This window comes from Pimephales promelas, chromosome 4 (genome assembly GCF_988280905.1).
Source record: "Pimephales promelas chromosome 4, fPimPro1.hap1.1, whole genome shotgun sequence".
Taxonomy (NCBI): domain Eukaryota; kingdom Metazoa; phylum Chordata; class Actinopteri; order Cypriniformes; family Leuciscidae; genus Pimephales; species Pimephales promelas.
The window spans coordinates 22,714,962-22,732,441 of record NC_142772.1 but is presented as its reverse complement, the minus strand read 5'-3'; the positions used below and the strand labels follow the sequence as shown (position 1 = coordinate 22,732,441).

At 38.1% G+C, this 17,480-nt stretch overlaps 1 protein-coding gene across 3 annotated transcripts in view; it reads right to left on the bottom strand.

Annotated features, from left to right (window-relative positions):
* The window catches only part of mef2cb (myocyte enhancer factor 2cb), a 69,039-nt gene that overhangs the window by 35,479 nt on the left and 16,080 nt on the right, over nt 1–17,480 (bottom strand). For all 3 annotated transcript variants that reach the window (XM_039661932.2, XM_089130122.1, XM_039661934.2), the window contains exons 2-3: nt 12,297–12,487; nt 2,462–2,665 (exon numbers count right to left, since the gene is read on the bottom strand). In XM_039661932.2, the coding sequence (XP_039517866.1) occupies nt 2,462–2,665; nt 12,297–12,350 (258 nt within the window). In that variant the 5' untranslated portion in view covers nt 12,351–12,487. The remainder of the gene's footprint in view (nt 1–2,461; nt 2,666–12,296; nt 12,488–17,480) is intronic.

Here is a 17,480-nt window from a genome sequence, read left to right as displayed (position 1 = left end):
TGTGGCCCACTGTGATTGGGCGGCTGGGTAAAAAGTGACAGTGATGAGCGCTGCGTTTTATCCAAAGTTGAAAATTTTTTCAACTCCCAGCGACGAGTTTCAACTCCCAGCGCTCGGCGCTTCAGCGTGAAAAAAACGCTCAGCGCCTCGGTACGCTCATGGCGTTTAAAAAACGTGGCGCTCCCATTGAAAACAATTGAAAACATACGCCAGGCGCGTGGAAAAACGCTTTGGTGGACACACAGCCTCTAAAACTAATTTTATTGTTATTCCTGTTTATGGTAAAGTACATTTAATGAAAAAATATTTAGATTTTCTTTTTTTGAGTCCACTTAAAATGATGTCAGGTAAAGTATACATCTTTATTCCTTTTTGCTGGGCCCTGAATCTGACTTTACATTCCATTTGAATCTCCCCTGATGATTCCAAAATTGCAATGTTGAATGGTACCCACCATTTCAGTGTAAATTGGACCTTGGATCTTTAAAAAAAAAATTTTTCTTCAATTTCTAAACCACTTGCCATGGCGTGTGGACTATAATACACACTAAAAAGTATGACTGTTCAATCACTAATGAGAGTTTCTGAGTAATCCAGTATGAATCGGAATGATGTATATTCTAGGAATAAATACTTGAGTCTTTCTCAAGTGCAATGCACAGCTGCTAATGCTTAGAGTGCATTTTTATAATTGTACTTTGATGCTCTAGGTATAAAAAGCACTTTCTTTTTTGCCCTTTAAATCTCCATCAAGGTCTGATTTTGTAGAGACAAAAACACAGGGCATGTTTCACACTTTATGACAGATGAACTTCCAAAAACCCATCTTTGCATTTGAGATGATAATTTTCCAGCACATAAAAACAAATTAAAAAAATATAGAAATTAGAAAAAGAGGTGTCACGCTGGCTTTATAAGATATATGCATATGGAAATAGTATTGCTGAATGTGTAAATAAACGGAGAAAAAAAAGATCAAGCTGCAGAATTATTGAGCCAGTGTACACACAGCTGAAATGAAGATTGAGCACAGAGAGAGGGGATAAAAAAGGAAGTAGACAGAAAAACATGTTTGTTTTTTTTCTGACTCTAAGTGCAAAGCAATTGGATTGCACTTAGATTGAGAACAACTTACTTCACAAACTCACCCATAGATCTAGTGATATTAAGAACAGTTTGGGGATGCGGACCTGTTCGTGTGTTGTTGCGCTAGACATGGCAAGAGGACACCTTTTTAAAGCCCTTTAGTGGACCACCTCGTCAACCCATCTGTGTCACCTTTTCTTGTCAAGATGTTGTGACATCTCAGAAAAGCAGATTACCTGACCAGCTCACGCTGCAGCATGGCCTGACCTCAGGTTAAGTTAAAGGCAGGAACCAACAAACGTGTCTCTAAGATCTAAGAGCCTTAAGCAGCATTAAGCTGATTGAGAAAATGTAGACATTAAAGCAGCAAGAATTAAAAAAAAAAAATAGTTCAATGAAATAAAGTGTCCAATGACACTGGATGTATTTAGTGCACTTATCGTATAGTCGATTTTCTAGTCAATTAGACTGAAAAAAAAACATGTTGTTGGGTTTGTGTCTATAGTGTCTCACCGTGACAAGGCTTGAGCTGAAAATAAGGGTGCAGTGACACTATGCGTAAGGAATCTAGTCATATAGCCATGTGTTGATACATTTCGCCAACTGAAATATCACACACGAAACACTCATTTCTGTATATCTTTCTGCATAGTGCATACACACTCACTAACCTTTACAGACCCCCACCCAAAATTGCATACAGGTACAACCTAAGGGACCCCCAATATCAAACTCTATTTTGTCATAAGTTTCATTTTAAACAGCAACTAAACGTTTATCAGATCATAAGTTAACGTCCATAAAGGGGGTTGTTCCGACACGACTCCTTGTGTCTCTGTGTTCAAGGACTTTTTTATTTTGATGTTCTTTTGGCTTGATGTTTCTGGTTTCAGTTACTGTGATTTAGTTCCAACATTAAATTGATAATAATTGACAGTCCAGACATTTATATGTCACAAAAGATTTCTATTTAAATAATAAATGCTTTCTAAGAACTTTCAATTAATAAAACAGTCTCATTGTTTCATCTTGATCATAATCAAATGTATTATATATGTTTCCACCCTAAATTTCTTTTGGGGTGGAAATATTTTTAATTTGAAGAAAATTCAGCTTTGCCATCACAGGAATAAATTACATTTTAATATATATTATTAACAATTATTATTCAATCGTAATGAAAATTCACAATATTACTGTTTTAATTTTGAAAAATGAGATTTCTTTTAATCACCATGACCCCAAACTTTTGAACGGCAGTGTTTTATTTTATTATTATTACTATTTGAAAAATAAAAAAAATCATTATATTAGCCATACTAATAACCTGCTGACAGTGTGGGAATGTCAGGTAAGTTTGTTTAGAGAAACTCACCTCCACAATGTCGGAGTTGGTCCTGCTCTCATGTGGTTCATTGTACTCAGTGTATTTTAGCAACACTTTGTCCATATCTGTGCTGGCGTACTGGAACAGCTTGTTGGTACTGTTGAAGATGATTAGGGCAATCTCACAGTCACACAACACGCTCAGCTCATAGGCTTTCTTCATCAGGCCAAACTTTCTCTTCGTAAATGTCACCTAGAGAGAGACAGAAGAGGGGAAACAAGGTTAAACAAGTCATAGGCTTCACTGACGGCGTATAAAAACAGAGATGGATGACTCTATGTGTGTTTACTCAGCGCGTTGAATATACTCTTAAATATTCTTGACTCCCGAGATGTCCTAAATACAGCGTTTCTTCGGAAAATCAATGCTAGTTTTCTTTCCTTCTGTCTACTTTCTTTTATTTTCCTTTGTGCTCTTCCAAATTATCAGGAAAAATAGACAGGAGCGTAATAGCTCCTTCCTCTCATAAATCAACTGAATATCTTTTAAAAATCCCATTCTTTAATCCTAAGTAAAATACTTATTTCACTTTTGCTAGTGTGTCTAGCTAGCAGAGCTTAATAATTGAAATATAACCTGTGTGCTCCGAAACCATGCAATAACCTTTCATTTAAGAGTAATACATTAACACTAACTGTGCCTGGCCCCTCTGATACAATAGTTCAGCTATATAATTAGGATTTTATTTCATAATTAAGGTTAACAATATTCACCTCCAGCAAATTGGGGGGGGGGGGGATGTATTGCCTGTATTGCACGGGAGGCAAATTCTGCTTGTGCATCTCTGTGCAAATGCACTTTCCAGCAGATGCGCAGACATACAAACACACGCACACACTCACGTACGAAGATCATCGCTGCCACGGAGTGTTTGAGAGGCTGTTAATGACTTCTCAGTGCATGTTCTCGTCTAAATTAGCAGCATTAAAAATAAGAAGCATCTCTCTCTGACCTCATAGGTTTCATGACTCTTGAGTACTTAAATGCAGCGCTGGAGAAACCACACACGCACAGACCAGCTTGTGAGAACAACAACACAGAGGAGGAACCTTGAGGCCTAACCGCTAAACTCTTCATCTCATAAGTGTAACCAAAATGTCCCCATGCACCTGGCAAATCTATACATTATTTATTGCAGAAGGAAAATGCATAATTTGACAAAATATATTGTGAGTGTGATAATCACCAAAGCAATTTGATAAGGAAGACAATTAGCATACATTAAGGTATTTCTTTGATGATGCTAATTTGTTTCTGACGTTGTCATGGTGAAACTATTTAGCTTAGCTGGTGTGGTAAATTAAAAAATAAAGAATGAGACCTAGTTGATGAGAGAGTAGATGAAGTTTTTGTTTCAGTAAGGTTGTGCTTAAATTGAAAAGGAAACAGTATTCTGTAAAAGAAAAAGTGTTGTCAGGTCACCTACACATGTACTTCATGTACATCGGAAGTTTTATTCAAGCCAAATTTAGACTTAATATGACTGAATTAACCAAGGAAAAGTTAGTAATTACTTCTTAAAGGGATAGTTTCCACACACACAACAAAAAATACTCACCCTCATGTCATTCCAGTATGACTTTATTTCTTCTACCGAGCACCAAAAAACGTATTATTAATTATATATTTTTTGTCAACAAAATAAAAGTTTGGGGTCTAGATTTACACTGGACGCTATTGACCTTCGTTGTATGGACAAAAGAAATAAGTAAAAAATTTTTGTGTCCAATAAAATAAAGATTGCCATGCAGGTTTGGTGCAATATGATGGTGAAATGATGAAAGACTTTTAATTCGTACACTGTAAAAATATTGTTGGTTTAAGTAAGTAATGTTTGCAGTAATTAATGGTTAAACATGATCTAAGTTGACTTTATTTGTTGTGATAATAAATAATGAATATATATATATATATATATATAAATATATATATATATATATAAAATGAATATATCTTAAATCTCTTAAAGGAACAATGACCTACCGTTTTTGTAATGTGTGTACTTGAACTGGAGTTCACCAATTTCATTTGATAGTGATTCATCTTTCTCATCTTTCAGAGATTATAGTTATAGATTATATTTTTGTAAAAAATAAAAAAATAATAAAAAAAATAATAAAAAAGATAAGAGTAGTGCATCTCATCCTGCTGGTCATCTTCTATCATCATATTTCTAATAATTTATGAGCAAAGTAATGATGTATTGATTATGTATCATTTTGACGTTCATTTTGACAAGTCGAACAGCCACTTAAAGAACACAACTGATGTTTTGACAGCTCCCCTTTTGCAAGATAAAGCCAAAGCGAGAGTTTCGAGCTTCCACGTTGTGGCTTAGCAGTTCTGAGAGGTTTCTTCTTGAGGCTTCTGGAGATGTGGCAAGTGTGACAAGATGCAAAAAGAATAAGCCACAAATCCTCCAGTATGACAGCAGGTGGAGAAAAGAAAAGGCTGAACAATGTGTTTGATGAACAGACTTTGAATTTTTGGATTATTTGAATAACAAATAGAGTCAGTAATTAATTCACACATCCAAAATTTGCACTGGGCACTTCTCTGAAAGAGGAAGTAGTATCACACATGCACAGATACGAAGATACAAGGACAATATAAATAATCACTGTGGTCAAGCTCATAACTGTGGCTAGTGACTTCAACACCCACAGTCACAAAACAACACATAGGCCTACTAAAGATACTTCACCATAGTCTTTTTTTCTAACGCAACATCGTCACATATATTCCTCTTTATGTGAGTGGTGCACTCAATATTTTATTTTTTAAAGGGATATACTCTAAAAACTAATATTCTTGATTTGTTATCACAACTATTTTTCTTCTGTCAAATCAACTTAGTTAATGAATGTGGATTAGGAAAGCACATTTTGAGTTTCTATTTTTTTTAAAACCAATCTCCTTTGTTGTATTAACTTAAATTTTTAATTTAAAAAAACTCAAGATTTTAAGGCAACTAGGTAACTTACTTGTTTAAGTTAAACCAACAATATATAAGAGTTATAAGAGTTTTAGATAAGAGTTTTTTTCACCCATACAATGAAAGTCAATGGACATCGAAACTGTTTGGTTAACAACATTGTTCAAAATATCTTCCTGCATGTTACGCAGGAGAAAGAAAGTCATCCGGGTTTGGAACGACATGACGGTTTCCTTGTGAACTATCCTAGTAAGTTTCACTTTGAAATAATTAGTCCACTCAACATGAGATGAAGCTGTCAAATAAAAACAGGTTTTAAGGGAATCACCTCGCTGACTGAATACTAGCTAAGTACTATAGGCCTACATATTTTATCTCATCTGATGAAGAAAAACATCATAATAGCTTTTGCTCACTCTATGTCTCCAATGCCATTTTTAGGTTCACCATATATGTACTGTAAAATGCTGGTATAATGTGATCACAAGGACCTTGAAGTGTGATGTTCTTCCTCCTCTCCTGCTCACTACCTGCCTCCGCAATCTGTGAAGCTCATGAGCCTTCAGCGATCCAGCGTGTTAATTGCAGAAAATGCCAGTTGCAACACCTCCTCGATGTGGTGAGAGCTGCAAAGACTGAAGGACCACGGGTCGTGATGATCACGATTTTGTCTCTTCGAACCCTGAACCTGTAGACCGCAGAAGTGTAAAGCCCTTATCATGTGAGCACATTCTTATCATGTGTGACAAACAAACTCCCTAGACATAAATGCGCCGTTGTTCTCGTAAGGTGAGCTTGAACTGCTGTTCAAAGGCCTCAGAATCACTTTCTACTGCCAGACAGAAAGAATGAAAAGGAGAAAGGAGAAAAAAGGTCTGATTCCCAGCCTGAGTTTGGTGTGTGTGTGTGTGTGTGTGAGGGGGAGTTAGAGGGGGGAGGTCAGGAAGCACATTTGTATGCATTTCCTCTCATAACAGGAAGTGCCTGACAGCTTCCCCTTCACAATGGCTTCGCTTCTGCTTCCCGCCTCCAGTGCATTTTTTCCCCCCTGGGGAGTTCCTCTAGAGGACAGAGACAGGGAGGATGAATGTCCATTTGTCAGCATCTGCCCCTGAACCATGATCCATGCAACCCACGCACCCCAAAATCTCCCCGCTCACGCTTCATGGTATACTGTATGAATCATAATGGTAAAGTCTCACAGTAGGGGTTATACAATTGACATCAAGCTTGTGAGCGTGACCCAGCAAAAATCTGCTCTGTTCCCTTTCTAAACATATTTTAAAGGTTGCTTTTGCGTTAACAAACTCACAGTTTGTGCTAAGCTACACTGACGGCAACAAAATTTATTTAAAAGTCGTGTTTAAAAGACACTTCAGCAGCACACGACTCTCAAAGCCTCAATGAGAATCAATTGCTTGTAACAAAGAGAATATTTTGAAGGTCATCAGCAGAAACATAATACGAAACAAAACCTGCGTGAAAAAATGAAAATGAGAAAAGCTCTGAATAATGAGAAGAAAAGTGGAATAACAATTAGCGTAAGAGGAACAAAAGAATTTTAAGAAGATACATTCTAAGAGGAGAGATTTGGAGAAGTTGCACTTCGCGGAAGCAAAGGAATTTTCCCGATGATGTTGGTGAAGAAGCAGAGAGAAGAGAGAGGGAGAGACAGATGAAAAAGTGAAAAAACACGCACAGCATGTTTTGTGAGGAGACAGGCGCAGAGGTAACGATCACAAGAGAAAGGTGGGAACCGTGGAGGGGAGAGCAAGGGGTGATGGGATACCCAGAGGGCCTCATTATTTTCTTGCTGTTAATTTTACTCAAACTGTTTTACACCTTTCTGTTGTTGATTGGAGAGACGCCTCTGTTGTCATGGGTGGCTGAATCAAGCACCGTCTCCATGCCATCACACCATCATGAGGCAGAGATGAAAAGAAAGGTAACAGAAGCCTACTGAACGTGTGGTGCCTGCATTTGCCAAGTCAGTTAGAGGGGTGAAAACCACAAGCATGTTGAGCGCCAAATAAAGTATGCACTTCTGAACGAACTTCCACCATACGGAGACATCCAGAAACCTGATTTTTAACACATAAGTAACTACTGGCCCTATTTATTGTGGCTTTCTGCTGACGAAAATCCCAAAATGAAATCCTTCAGAAATCATTCTAATATTCAGATTTTATGGCTCAAGAAATATCCATTTTATAAATCATTTTTGTGGAGACTTTGATACTTTTTTTCAGGATTCTTTGATGGATTTATTTCAAATAGAAAAGTTGTTTAAAACGATATATCCACTTAATATTTGTATATTTTTTTTCCAATGCTGCACAATAAGAAGACGGCATCAAAGACTCCATAGCATTTCCTGAACTCAACGAGTCTACAAGACAATCTTCTGTACGTGTTTGATTTTATTTTCCAAGACAATTCAGCATCAGCCATGTTTATCCTTCAAGTAGAAGTAAGCAAATCTCTCATTGGCCTTTTCGCCGTATCAACATCAGGCACTATGTCCCGGCCTCTCCTGCCATCAAGGCAGAAGAATCAGCATTGACTAAAATTGAATTTGAAATCATTATTAGATAGATTAATCTCTCTCAAACATGCCTGTAAATGTACGCTGTGTATTCAGCAGTGTGAAAATGAGTCAGTAAGCATGCTCTTGTTAGCGATGTGGCTAACACTTTTATGACACAGGGGGTCCTTTCATGTGACGAGCCCAGGAAAGTGTTTGAGTGGCTGAGGGGAATAAAGCCAGGCTCCTCACACTGATGCCCTCTGTCTAAGCTTCTGGGCAGCTAGTCAACGCCAGGGAGGCCTGCTGGAGGAGCCTTGCTCTTCGCAAGTGTTTTCAGGAGGTGGGCTATAGGCAGCCAAAGTGGCCGCCCAGGGTGGCTGAGGCCTTGTGCCCATAAGCATGGCGCCAGAGACAGGGTGGGCCGTAGGGAAGCTGCCAATCTGGGAGAGGTGATATCAGCAAGGAAATGATGGGAGACGACAGCTGGGCCAAAAATGTTTGAGCATTCAGACATTAAATGTTTGAAAAAGATGATTTTTATGGTCGTGTGGGTTTAGGTTTATAGTGTATTCAAGCTCTTAGCGATTAATTAATGGAATAAAAAGTATATGCAAGGATATTAACTAAAATTAAATTAAATTAAATTAAATAAAAAAAATAAATTAAATTAAATTAAAATTAAAATAAATTTAAAAAAAACAATTTCAAACAAACTACTGTTCAAAAGTTTGGGTTCAATGAGATTTTTTTCATGATTTATGAATAATAAATATTCTATTACAGTTTCAAAAAAACCAAACAGCTATATATATATATATATATATATATATATATATACAGTATATATATATATATATATATATATATATACACATCGTTTTCTAGTTCTTTTGTCTTTTTAGGAGCTTGGCACAAATGAATTGTCATTATATTATGCAAATGAGCTGCATAATGACTGCGTTTTCAGTTTAAAAAAAAAGGGGAAAAGTGTGTAAATAATGACAAAAAATATTATGTGTATTATAAATATTCTATATATTATAAAATATAATATTCTTGGTCAATTATTCCATTAAGTGCATATAAGCAGCACAACTGTTTTCAGAAAATGACCATTAAAATGATTTCTGAAGTAAATCACACGACACTGAAGACTGGAGTAATGACTTGAAAATCCAGCTTTGTCACCACAGGAATATATATATATATATATATATATATATAGATATAGATATGAAACTCTGCTACACAATTTAGATGCATTTGCATGAAAAAGAGCAAACATCTCAAGAATGCAGTGCTTAAGGTAACACCATTGAAGCAGTCTGTTGTTTACTTGGCTTCGGTATGGAAAGATTTCCTTAAAGAGGAAGTGAAAATATGCACAGCCACAGCCACGTCTTCAACACATTAAGAGCTAGAGGGGAGAGAAAAAAGCAAAAAAGAAACGAAAAAACCCTTTGTAAGTCAAAGGTCCCCCATTCTTGTCTTGTGATGTCTATCTTCACGGTTCTCTTGTAATACAATGAAGCGGGTTGTTTGCCACAGCCCCAGATGAATGGCAGCAAGAGGACAAGAGTCAATGATAACCCCTGTGCCAGCTGTCGAACATGTCTTACAGTCTATAAATACATAACAATTTATGATGCATGTTTTCAACAAAGCATCTTCTGACCAAAACCTCTCTAGAGAATTTATGAGCTTATTTGTATCACTTTGCAAGGCCACAGTATGTTTTGCCATTGCTTTTCATTAAAGTTGTTGACATATGGCTAATGATGTGATACTAGACATTAAGCGTACACAAGTTTGACAAACTTTGGCAAAAGGATAAATGTCGTGTTCTAGCCTAGGACTTGTGTTTAATAAGTAATGCATTACAAATTGTACAAATTTAAAATGCTATCTACTCCATTATCCTTTAACACTGCAATCGTGCAGCTTAGAAGTTTATTTTTTGTAGTGTGGCGAGAGGTCAATCCCACACAGTGTGACGCATCTGAACATTCACAGAATGTACTTAATTAGTATAAAATGCTTAATTTCAACCATATTTAAAGAAACTGGCCAAAAGGAAATACATGTCACTGTTTTCTTCCCTTTGTCCCCCCTTTATTCTTTTCTATCCCAAGACCTGGAAATCTGTGGCATTGACTCTCATCAGGTGTCCTTCCTGTATCAATCTCTGATCTTGAAGTCTGGTTAAGGGGGAGTGAGAGAAACAGAGAGAGAGAAGGAGAAGAGAACAGCGATAACACCAAGACAGGATGCTCTCTGTGCAATCCGATAGCCTCGCCAAAAACATCCTGACCTCAGCCCCCCCCCCCCCCCCTCATACTTCTCTCCGTTTCTTTCCTCCTTTCCTTTTCATCTGTGTTTGTGATTAGAAACTCTGTGTTAAGAGCATTGAAAGGTTATGTGAAACCAAAACATTTACCTGAAAAGGAAAATTCTGTCACTATGGACTATATTTTCTGTCAATGAAAAATGGAGAAATTTGAAAATTAATGGAGTTATTTTCCATTTAATATTGGTTGATAGTGACTGCACGTGTCAAGCTCTAATACTAAAAATAAATAGATAAATAAACTACAAAAAAACAAACAAAAAAACAATTGAATAAAATGAATGCAATTTAAATATTATAATCTTCTCATCAGAAATTTTAGTGACCAATGGCACAATACTTGTACTTTTTAGCTTTATAGATATGGATAGTCATTGTATGGAAATGGACTCGAGAAAAATGTGGGTTAAGTTGTACTAAAATTAGTCGAATTGAATAAATAATGACAAACTTATTCTCTGGGTGAACTACTTCTTTAAAGCGCACATACACTCACCAATGCAACTTTTTTTTCATAAACCAACCTTTGAAATTCAAACTATATGTATGTTACATTCAGAAGCCAATTCAATATGATGCCTTGTTAAAATCAAAACTTGTTGGTTTTTCGAAATAAACAGAAACAGAGAACAGAGAAGTTTCTGGTTTGAGAAGTACCTTGACTCATTCTTTCAGCGTTTAGCATGAAAGCCCACATGCATGTGAGCCTCTGGTTTCCTCAAGGGGGAGAACTTACTCAACCCACAAGTACTGAATGACTAATGTCACTGTGCCCCCTCCGTCTGCTCCGGCTGACACGCCCATTACTTTCCTCACCCGATTTTTTTCTCACTTTCTCCTCCACTTCTCCTCAGGCCCTCACACTATCTTCAATAATTGATCAACCCACCCAAGGTCCAGACAGCAGCCATTAACTGCAGCAGTATGGTCTCACTCAGTCATATCAACTGTTAGCCAAGTCCTTTTCCCAAAATCACTTTTTTTTTTTCTCCAGACAAGACTGAGGAACTACAAATGTCTGTTTCTGTGACAAAGTGTCATCATGTGAAGGGATGTGAGGACTCTGGTTGACTGTTCAGAAAGTTCATAGAGAGTCAAGTTACAACAGAAAAGACAAATAGATCAACCTGAAACTAGTCAAGGTTACTTTCTGTCAAACTGCTTTCTAGGCTTCCCTGACTTTATATGTATATATATATAAGGGGGACAAATGTAAATGTCAAGCCTAAAGAACATTTATTGATCTTGCAGTAAAACAAGCATCTATGTAACTGGCACCGATACGATCAATACAACTACAGTATCTGCTATGCTGCATATCTGCCTGTTTTTGTGTGTTCCTGACTTGATTCTGTTTCACGCCCAGAGAAATGGAGATACAAAACAGAATGTTTTTCTAATTGGTCAAATTTGACTGCATTAACAGAATTAGTTTGAAGAACACTAACACACACAAAAAGCCAAATTAATTATTTTTAGATTTTAGTGTCATCCATATAGAAGAAAACAGCTTAAATTAGTCAAAGCTGGTTTTGAAAACCATCTTACTACCAATCAGCTAAAGTAGCTGAAAAGACCTATCAGTTCGGCTTTTTTTTTTTTTCCACCAGGGATTACAATTACAATTGATATTATTATGAACGCAGCTAAAGCTACAGATGATGAACAGGATCTCAGTGATCTGAGAGCCGAGTTGAAGAGGAAAACTACTAAGGCAGGAAGGGCCCCTGGAGGGCCATCTTCTACCTCTGTGTTGACTCCACCTAAAGCCCTGAAGCATGTGGCATCATTCCACCATTGCCATCTCTGCGTGTTTGTGTTCTCCACCCACCCTGCCCCTGCTAAAGTAATATTCCACTGCCGTAAGCAAGAGGTGGCAGCGTGCGAGGACGCCGACAATTAGCATGCGCACACCACCTACTTAGTCTATTTTAGTTCGAAATAACCCATCAAACTTCTGTGAAGGAAGCTGTCTAGAGTTAGTTTTTGGCTCCTTCTGGTCAGCGTGACTCACCTGTCTGTTACGTTCATCCATAATCCGCGTGATCTGAATCTTTTTCCTCCCCATTGTCCCCGTCTTTTCGTCTCTCTCTTTCACCAATGAACTTTATTCTTTTGTCCCTCTGTTTTTGCTTGCGATTTCTTTAAACCAGGCTTTCTTCTCTTGACTTGCTCCGCTCACTTCAAAGATTCCAGTAGCTGTACCTGTGAACGGCAGAGAGAGAGAGGCATTAAGTCAGATGAAAAATGGCAAAACCACAACGTTAAAAAACAGCGAATGGCAGAGTCTGAGCCACATGGGACAGCAAATAAAGACAAAAGAATCCGTAGACGTTTCGAGGCAGCGCTGTTTTCTGCCATCAATATCATGCAAATCAGATTCTCGCGCTTCGGCTGCGACTATGAGGGTAGACAGCACTGTTATGCTCTCTCTACAGTCACAGAGAATTTGACAGTGTTTTGGAAGTGCCACTAACTTAACAGCTCTAATCATTTGCAGTGTAACGTTTACTGTCACCCGAACGACAAACAGCGACACTTTCCTAAACAACGCCGATGTAACATCGCATCGAATTGTCACTAGAATGCTGAACGAACACACTTGTGTTTCCCTTTTAGCTGAAATTTTGTGTGAACGCAACCAAACTGCCCTGAAAGATGAGGCTTTACTATCCACGCATCATTAGATCTGAAGAATAACCCGAATGGAAACCTGGGACATCCTGATTAAGCCCTCGTCAAACCCGCTCCGGAATATGATCCCGCTGTCAAGTCACGGCCTCGCTCCGCTCTCCGTCTCTCAGGGAAAAAGGTGTGCGGGGCCTTTATTAGGCCCTCCTGCTGAGCCTTTTGAAAGGCTGCCCTCACCCGAGAAGCCAACCCAGGCTTTCTATAAAGTGCTCACAGCTCAGATCCAAGCAGCGCGAGAGCTCGCGATCACAGAACACACATGTGCGCGCACCAGTGTTTGTGTGCATGTGCGCACCTCTTTGGTGCCGTAAAGTAGGCCAACCCGATTCATCTCTGGGAGGAGCGGCAGAAGTGTTGTTGTGTTTTATTCTGACAGTAGAGGTGATAACGTCCCTCGTTATGCAAATGAGCGTCCCATTATTTAAGCTTTCTGTAATGCAGTAAAGCTGTCAGTGGTGTCACGTTAAAAGCCCTCCATTGCTTTCTCTTTATTCTCTGGCTCTTTTTCTTCTTTCTGAACCAGATTTCACCTGCCAGAGCAAGCAAGGAACATTGATGTAGATACACCTAAAGGATACGCTGCGCTTCTCACGTCTCTCTCCGCGTTGCCATGCTTCTCTCATTTATTAATAAGCAAGTGTTTATGTAGGGGTTTGGAAGTGTTCGAGAGACTTTTCCATGTCATGTAAGTTAAACCGCAAGCAAACTCTAATTTCATTGGCTGAGATCCATTTTTATTTCAGAGGATGCTGCTAATCTATGAAATTCCACACGTAATTGTTGGATTCCTTCGGTGTTGTCGAAATAGAGTTGTTAAACACTCAGTTTCTTCTCTACAAATACAACCTTATGCTGATGTTGATATAATGTATTTTCCATTGTCTCTAATAATAACTGTGAATAAGATTACACTCCATTAGCATACAAACAAGAGCGCTCTGTACTTCACCAAGAGTTGTTAGCTGGACTGTTAGCGAGCAAGTCTTAATGTGTATGTGGCGAAATCCGAAGCGGCTTGATGATTGTTTAGAGGACCACTGTAAAAGACATAATACAAGGAGCAAAACAACTCAACTACAAGCTGGTGATAATGACTGGACGCCTGTGTAAATATTTACCCACTGTGCAGCCAGCAGAACCTGGCGTTTTCGCTGCTCGCAATTGAAAGCTGATTAAGTAGTTAACTCAATCAAAACAGGGTCTTTGGCTGCGAATCTAAGAGGAGCTTCCTCATTGATAACGACAGGTCCGTAATACCTGAAACAATCACGCCACAGTCTCAACATGGACCTGCTGTGCATTAAGTCGTTTTAAACATTCTTTAATAGGCTTCATCTGGACACTGATTCCTCTTCACAGTGGCACCAACAATTATTAAAGTGTGAACTTTATAGCATAAAAGTTGACAAAATATCAAACCTTGATAGAACTTCACTTTTTAAAACCATTCATTCACACTTTTTAAAACCATTCATTTCATTTCTCTCTTTTATGATATATATATATGTATTTATTTTTATTTTTTGCAATAACCTCACATACTGTACAGCTTTGGACACGTTCAACTATTTCAACAATTCGTTTAACAATTCAGTATTGTTACTATTTGTAAAGCATTAAAACATTTTATTTGTTCCTAAAATTAAACAGCTCAAAAAGAGAAAATAAAAAGTAATGCAATAAAAAAGTACAATAGATAAAAGAAAATCAAAATCAGATGTGTGATTTCAGCAATCCTATAAGATTACTTGTATAGAAGTAAAGGCTATAGGCTAATAGGCCGGTAACCTAGTATAGAAGAACACAGAAGAATAAAATGTAATACGCATCAAACAAATAGAGAAAGATTTATCGCACTTTAGCAATTGTGGTTTTTATGTTTGCTGGAAAAAAGAGGAGGAAGCGAAAGAGCAGAATATGGAGAGGCGGTCATGGATATGGGAAAAGAAGCCAACTTGGCAAGCTGATTTTGAAAATGGAGCTTGAGGTAAGTAGTTTTAGTGCCCATGTTTCATGACACTGTCAAAAAATTATCGCAGGCTATCTTTGGTCGCAAGACCGCGACAATGGACGTCTTTGAACCTCTCTTACTATATGACGTAGGACCATCTTTTAGGAGCCACGGCCACAGAAATCACCACAATGGGTCATCTTTCATATGGGACAGCCCAAAATCATACAATGTGTTCTGGCATAGCAGCATAAAACTCTCTCTCTCCCTCTAGTCTCATCCCCTCCTTCACATGTACACATCCCCACATTCATCTGCTTTCAGATTACCACAGATGAGCACAATCCAATTTACACCAGTAAAGCCGAACTACAGTGCAGACAAGTTGTGGTTGATCAGTTGCCAGCGGCGCTTTACATAAGGTTCAAGGTAAAATAAGGTTCGACTCTCATAAAATATCTGATCAAATATGTCTGATCCACAAGTAAAGTGTGGCTGAATCCTGCCAAACGCAAAGGAACAAATACTATGTGTGTTTAAGATCAAATATGTGTGTGGGGCGGTTTTAAAGCTTATATGTGAAATTATACCAGAGAGAGAAAGAGTGAGTTGGAGAGGGACTACTAACTGGCTTTCTCTGCATTGCTAAGCCAATTCACTAATCCACAGCCAAACCATATGGGAAGGGTGAGAGAGAGGGCGAGAGAGAGAGAGAGAGAGTTAGTCAAGGGCCAGAAAGATCCCTCCCCCAAAAGAAGCTAAGGACAGGTTTGGCATAGTGTGACAGGCAGAAGAAAGCCTGGAAGAGGGGTCATCACCAAAGGCTGAAGGGTCATGGAGGGATGCTACAGGACAGAGAGGGAAAGATAAGACAAGTTAACCCACAACATTTCTCAATTGATATATTGGGCTCAAAGCAAGAGCACAAGGGAGAAATCCAAAGGAAAAGCAAAAAGATGTGAGCAAGTCTCTCTTGAGAAAAGGGAGGAGAGGCTGCCGTCCACCCTCCCATCTGTTAACCATGCCTCTCTTTCTCTGCCACAGAGCACAAGGGTGGTGGGGGAACGAAGAGAAATCGTGGGGGAAAAGGAGAAAGAGGTGGGGGTGCCGGCACTGGGATGTAATGAGGTGCTGTGTGTTTTTCTCTCTTTCTCTACTTCTCTCTCTCTCTCCTTTTAAGAAATGGAACTGTGAGGGCAATGAGTACGTTCATAAACAGGCACAATTCTGGGTCGGCTCGGTCCCTAGTGTTCCAAATATATAAAAAAAGTATATTTTGCACGCAATTGTATTGTCAAAGTCTTAATAAAGTGAATATGACTACTTCTCTGTGCTCAGCGATATAATTTTGTTAGGGGAAAAAGAAACAAAGCAATTTTTTTATTTCTCTAAGGGGTCCCGTGTTGAGAATGAAAAATGATTAAGATGCAAAAACCATGAATTAAATTTGTAAAAAATAAAATAAAAAGTACAGAAATTGTATGTGATAATGAAACACTTGTTTTGATGAGAAATACAACTCTGGCAGGTTTCACTTTTATTGAGATCTGGCACAATCTGTGAGGTGCAGGGGGGTTACAGAGCAGCGCTGCTTGACTCCTACCACATTAAAGTCATCTGTATGTTATTATTACAATCAGACAGGAGCTGATCTTTTGAGAAATCAACCTCAGCACTATGTTGCCACCCTTTGTAAACTCGCTCGCTTCCACTTTCCCCGATTTTCATTTCTTCACTGCACATCTGCAAGACATTTGGTACTAGTGTGTGTTTGAAAAAAGGGCAGTATCCTCTATCCTCCTGGGGAAATGTGGTCGCAAAGATTTAAAATAACATATTATGGCCAAAAAGTAAACCTTTTAGGAGGTGCATGATACATTAAATAAACCCTCACTCTTTTAAAATAAACTGCCGTTTCCTTGAAGAGGTCAACAATTTGTAATATGTGTCTTATGAACAATTTGAATACAATGGCACACTTTTGACACTTTTTACCACATCCTAATCTTAAATATGTTCATTCTGTACTCATTGTACCAAAAATAATATTTATTTACTCCCATGTTTTTTTTTTTTTCTTTTCTTTTTTTTTCTTTTACAAACATATTTGTATGTGTACATATTTAGGTGCGGCTGTTTGGTTTGCACTTAAAACGGGGCAGGGAGCTCATAGCGAGAGAGTTAACAGCCTATTGTCTGTATAAAGTCATTACAGCCAGTGCTTCTTAAGTGTGGCAGAGTCTGCCTGAGGGACGAAGCTGAAGAGTGCCCATAAATCTTGGCAGTGGAAAAGACACAGGATGGGTGACCTGAACCTGAGATCAGGATCAGTGTGGGAGGAACCCTGGCCGTACAGATCATAATGAGTGCAGGTAAATCCACATACACAGTAAAAAGTGTGTTCAACATTTTTACTGTATGTGAATTTAAAAAATGGAATTAAAGTGCACAGGAATAAAAGGGACAATAATATATATATATATATATATATATATATTGTGATGAAAAAAGAAAAGAAAACATTTAAAGTACTTGTAAAACTGTGTGACAGTTATT